Genomic DNA, 5881 nt, shown 5'->3' on the forward strand with positions numbered 1-5881 from the left:
CAAGGATGGTTCAACATTCCCAAATCAATCAATGTGATATACCACAATAACAAAATGAAAATGAAAAATTATATGATTATCTCAATAGATGCAGAAAAGGCATCTGACAAAATTTAACATCCTTTTTCTTCACAAAGATCCCAATATGTTGGATTGTAAAATGTCTTCTAAATAACTTTTAAAAAGTGAAATTACATTTCATTATGAATAATAATACTTTTATTTTCATTTTAAAACTGATATATGGAACCTTCATCAGAAGACTTAACTGCAGAGAGAATATACCACCACCAAAATTAGAAAAAAAAATAACTGCACTGGTTTTCCAAATGTAGTAAAGATTTTATCAACTCAATGGCTTTACTTAAGCATGCTAAATGAACATAAAATATTTTACTGACAAGTTAGAATTTACTTATGAAGGGGGGAAATGATATTCATGGAAGTCTACTCTTCTAGTCTAAGGAATGAGAGATTTACTTCAAAGTTATACAAATAAGCAACAAAGAAATGAAATTTCTAGAAGCAGTAGTGGTATCAAATTAGCAAAAACAAAACGAATAGAATGTTAAAAATTTAGACAGGAAACCTACATATAAAAAAATTCTATTTCTAAGACTGGGAAATAAGGCTACAGGTTCCAAATGACTGCATGAGAAGTGACTAGACATGCAGATGTCCTGAGGAAGGACCTGTAGGAAGTGAATGGGAGACCATACTTCTTTTTGGTACATAATAGCAAATGAAATTCTAAAGCAAAGCAAGGAGCCTGCACACAGATCTGTCAGTCAGGCTAAAGCATCAAGTGCAAAGATACAAACTGCACTGTGATTTGCTTAGGGTTTATTTTGTTTTAATGACATCAGCTGAAGGACATGTCTTGTGAATGCCGGCAAGCACAGACTCAGAGGCTCTCCTGGGTGCGGCTGCAGCCTGGAAGGTGGATTGGCAGTCACAGCAGCTCCAGGCCAAAGGGAGACAGCTGCTAACCTAATCCCTAATCTAGATTATTTTCAATTATCAAAATACCCAGGGGCCAGGACAATTTGGGGCTTAAAATTTCAATTCTTACATTATGTGAAAATTCTTTCATGAACAGAATGTCTCTGAACTTGGATTCATTTAGAATATTTTTTAACAACAAGAGCCCTCAGGGCTCACAGATAAAGAGCAACAGATGTCCTACTTATTAGCAGTATCATAAATTAGGCTTCCTGACACTCAACTACTGCTTCTCTCTACATGGTTTGCAGGCTTCCTGTCTGATGCCTAATGTGTGCTGAATCCAGGTGTCTTCACAGGCACAGGCTCTGGGCTGGAGCAAATTCTAAATGAAAGGGTACAACAACTGAAACAGACCCATGCGTCACAGGCAGTGTCAAGACCATGCAGTCACCTCTCCCACCAAAAAGGTGAGAAGGAAGCTGGTACATCTTTCTCTGTGAAGGTACAGTTGGAAACTTTACTTCTGGTTACAATTTATGATTAGTAAATAATTTCTGGAAAATGATACAGCTTATTAGAAATCATGTCTTAAAAGATAAGATCATCTGGGAAATATCCTCACAGTCTAGTATTAAAGTTAAAAAAAGTGGGATATAATAAGATTTCAATTCATTAAAAGAATCAACAGATGCAGACCGGCATGAAGACGTTAACCAATAGCTGTTTGGGGACGTGGAGTCAGGACGACGTCTACAGGTAAGCCCACAAAGGCGTTTTAAAGTCGAATGAGGAAGAAGGCTGAAATAGATGCTTTTCCTCTTGAAGTGACTCTGGGTCTGGAACCCCCGGCGAGCCTCTCCTCAGATGACTTCACTCTGAAGGAGGGTCCAGAGGTCCAGAGGCTTCACTCTGGTTTGATAGCCAGACTCTGCGGCTTCTTCTGTGCACACTTTTTCTAGAGAAAGCAAACTTACCTTGAAACCAAGTTGGGAGGTTTTAACATCTGAATTCTTTTAAAAGTTTGGTACTTGCTATGAAAGATTTATGGTATAAAGACAGATGTTTTACTCCAATCTTTGACAGAACTGATTTATTCTGAAGATGTTAAGTGGTGGACTTACCCAGAAGATGATTAATATCTTCTCCACTGGTCAGGCTCATACTGTCTACTTCCTGTACCAAACAGATAACAAAACAAAAAATAAGAATTAAATTTCTCTAAAAATCAAACAGAAAAAAATGACACATTTCTAAATATGTACAAAAACAACATCTGAGTTGTATTTGGGCCAGAACTTTATTCTCTTTTTAGCTGTGGCCACCTGTCATTAAAACTTTGTTCCATAATTATTCATTAAAGTAGGAAGCAATTAATTAAGAGGCAGTCCTGTTGGTGAAAGGAAGCACTGTCAGAATTGCTCCCCTCAACTCCAGGGCCACCGTCTGCACGGCGTCTACATGGCCACTGCTGCCAGGGATGTTTGCAAATGGCCCTTCCCGTGCAGATGGCGCCTGGGATGTTCTGCCAAGAGCAGGAAAGTGCCAGGGTGGCTCCCTCTGCAGCAGAGCCCAAGGCTTCCCCATCCCTGCCCTCGGGGCTGCTGCCCACTTTCTGGCATCCCTAGGGTCAGAAAAGAACCATTCTACAAGTAAAACAGGTGATGGCTTTCCACATTTAAAACGTAACACTTTTCCAGCAAAAGTGATGGGCAGCCTCGTCACCTGCACCCCCCAGGAGGGTGACAAGAAGGGGTCACAGCAGTGGCCAGAATGAGGTTTCCAGGCAGCGTCCTTGTTATCACAGATGATCAGAGGCAGCTTTACAACAGCTCAGGCCTCCTAGGAATCACCACTGAGAAGTGAAAATCTGAAGAAATCACAGGCAAATTTGTAGCTACCAGCTGTGGAATTTAACACATCATTTCTCACCAACTGCATGAAGAGGTTAAACGTTCTCACTTTAGCTCCTGGCCAGCATTTTAAAAGTTCCGAAAGCTTTGATGTTCACCCCTTGGTGAATAGAGGTTCACACCTCTGCTGGTCCCAGGTCCCCACCCTTGTCTCATTGGCTCCCAGCCCAGAAAGGCTCCCAGCCCTCAGTTCTCACCTCTCTGCCCAGCCCAAATGGAGCGGCTCACCTCTCATCAGGTCAGGGGGCCTAGGAGCAGCCATGGGAAACCTGCTTGTTAACTCTGTCCTGAAAATAGTGACAACTTTCTGCTTGGACTGCTTGAGTATCTCCAAAAAATACTATAAAAAGGGCTGAAAAGTAGATAGAACACAGCAAAAAATGTGCTGGCTAAGTGAAGACGACATCATTCAACCACATTAAGAAGGTGAAAAAATGGATTACCTGACCTGAAAAAACATGTTCCTGTTCTAATAAAAGACTTAATGTACACAAGCGTGTGTGTATAAAACATGTTGTGTGTAGAAACATACGTGCACTGCAAACATTTTCTGAGCACCTTCCATATCGGGCAACACGCAAGGACACATGCTCTGCTTGCTTGCATGTGTCTTGTCAGACCTTCCAGTTTCTCCCCCATCCCAACTCCTGAATTCCCAAGTCTGATACCAAAGCAGCACTCACCACCTCCCTCTGCCTCCACCCTGAGGCCCCCAGAGGAGTGTTTCAGCCCCAAACCCTCTGGCACTGGCACCCCTGGACTTTGGTGGGACTCCTGCAGCCCCCACAGAGCAGGGGTTTCCTCAGAGGCCACCTGGCAACTGTCTGCCCTGAGCCTAAAGGGAAAGCACCCCAGGGTGGCAGGCCAGCGCGGGAACCACTGGCACCTGACCTCCGGCCTCGCTTGCAGAGCTGATGGTCCCTTAGGTCCACAAGTCGACCTGGATCCTGCGATCTACAGGAGGTTCGGCAGTGGGACCCACGGGGCCCAGAGCTCAGGTCACCAGCGGAGCAGAAGGACTGGGGAGACAGCACATTCCCCCCAGGGCCTCTGCTCTACCAATGTGCTTGATGCCCGCGAGCGGGCTGGACAACTCACCAGACACACAGGCCTTGCTGGCATGCGTCCTCGAACCCTCTCGTCAGCCCGAAGTGGTGGCGGCCCTGGCCTTGAGCTCTGGCAGGTGACACCTCCTTCCCTGGCCTCCCAGACCTACCCTTTCCCAGAACCTCAGACCCTGCCAGACCGATGGGGAGATTGCCAGGCACCAGCTGCCTGCATGTCCTCTAGTCCAGGCCCAGGGGGACACAAGGCCCTCAGCACGATCTGCTCACTCTCTGACTTGCATCATCAACAGCACTCAGTCTGACCTCAGCCTCCACGGGGCCCCGTCCATACAAGCAGGACATGGTACATGGGCAGCCCCTGGAGCTGCTCCCCAAGGAGCCTGCCGTCCAGTTAACGAGGGCACCGAGAGAAGACCCCTGCGGTCCAGTTACGAGGGCACCGAGAGAAGACCCCTGCCGTTCAGTTACGAGGGCTCCTAGAGAAGACCGCTGCCGTCCAGTTACGAGGGCTCCTAGAGAAGACCCCTGCCGTCCAGTTACGAGGGCTCCTGGAGAAGACCCCTGCCATCCAGTTACGAGGGCTCCTGGAGAAGACCCCTGCCACCTAGTTACGAGGGCTCTCAGGAGAAGACCCCTACCGTCTAGTTACGAGGGCTCCAAGAGAAGACCCGGGTGGTCTAGTTGCGAGGGCTCTTAGAGAAGACCCCTGCCGTCTAGTTATGAAGGCTCTCAGGAGAAGACCCCTGCCCAGGGAGCCAGGGCTGACGTGAGTGAGGGTCTGCTCTTCCACCCTAAGGAAGTCTCTGTTTCCTAATTTGCATGAGGAGAGATTCCTAGACACCACTGTCTGCCAACAGAATCTGAAGATCTGTTTACTGTAGATCCAAGGAAAACAGTTCCTCCTTCGATGTTAACATGCCCCTGACAGCTCTGCCATCACAGGGAAGTAAGGAGGAAGCCAATATTCACACCTTTGCTTCCCTGGCCGGTGACCAGAGGAAATACTGACCAGGCCGAGGGCAAGGGCCTGGGAAGGGCTTGGTGTTTAAGCGATGGCTTCTGGGCACACGCTCAATGATGGCTGAAACCACACAGGCCAAACCTGCAGTCAGCGTGCTTTGTTTCCTTGCTTTACTTTATGATTAAAAAACAGCTTTGCTGCTGCTGCTGCTAAGTTGCTTCAGTCATGTCTGACTCTGTGCGACCCCACAGACAGCAGCCCACCAGGCTCCCCTGTCCCTGGGACTCTCCAGGCAAGAACACCGGACTGGGTTGCCATTTCCCTCTCCAATGCATGAAAGTGAAAAGCGAAAAGCTTTAACTGAGGTATGATAGACTTTGCTTTTTAACAGGAAAAAACTCTAATAGGACAGGTCAATGTAAAAACATTAAGAGAAACTGTAGATTCAATGCAGGAGAAGAGCAAGATCAAGAAGAGACCACTGTGACCCATGGAGGCCCAGGATATCAGTCTCTTCCCTCCAGGTCAGAGGTCAGGGAGAGCCCTGGGGGTGCTGCCTTTGTAGAACTCCAGGCAGCCTCTACTTGTCTGGACCCGAGTGAAGTAAGAAAAGAAAGGCTGTAGTGTGTACTGTTCTACAGACTTCAAATTCAAGGCCCACCAGGTCCAAGTCCCCTGGCGCAGGCAGTGCAAGGCCTGCTCCTGACGGCGTGTCCCCAGGACATGGCCCGTCCCCTGCACTCACCCCGCAGGCTTGCTGTCCTGCCGCAAAACAGCAGCAGCAGAGACCTTGGGGCTTGGAGCAGAAGGGCCCCAGGGCACCAGGCTGACACCCGTGAGGAGGCCCAGGGAGGCACAGGAGTGGGCTGAGGGGAGGCCTGTCAGTGGGCTGCTGGGGTCGGCCATATGCGCCCCCAGGCACTGCTGGTCCCAGGGTGTGTGCCCCCTGCGGTCATGGCCTTGCCCACCTGTGCCCGGCTCGGCCTGCCGCCTCCCCA

General features: G+C 48.2%; 1 protein-coding gene across 2 annotated transcripts in view; it reads right to left on the bottom strand.

The window, feature by feature from the left end:
* Positions 1–201: 201 nt before the first annotated feature.
* The window catches only part of FAM120B (family with sequence similarity 120B), a 68187-nt gene continuing 62507 nt past the window's right edge, over positions 202–5881 (bottom strand). For both annotated transcript variants that reach the window (XM_010848515.1, XM_010848514.1), the window contains 2 exons: positions 2067–2118; positions 202–1900 (listed from right to left, as the gene is read on the bottom strand). In XM_010848515.1, coding sequence (XP_010846817.1) covers positions 2078–2118 — 41 coding nt within the window. In that variant the 3' untranslated portion in view covers positions 202–1900; positions 2067–2077. The remainder of the gene's footprint in view (positions 1901–2066; positions 2119–5881) is intronic.

This window comes from Bison bison, unplaced genomic scaffold (assembly GCF_000754665.1).
Source record: "Bison bison bison isolate TAMUID 2011002044 unplaced genomic scaffold, Bison_UMD1.0 scf7180017864269, whole genome shotgun sequence".
Classification (NCBI taxonomy): Eukaryota; Metazoa; Chordata; class Mammalia; order Artiodactyla; family Bovidae; genus Bison; species Bison bison.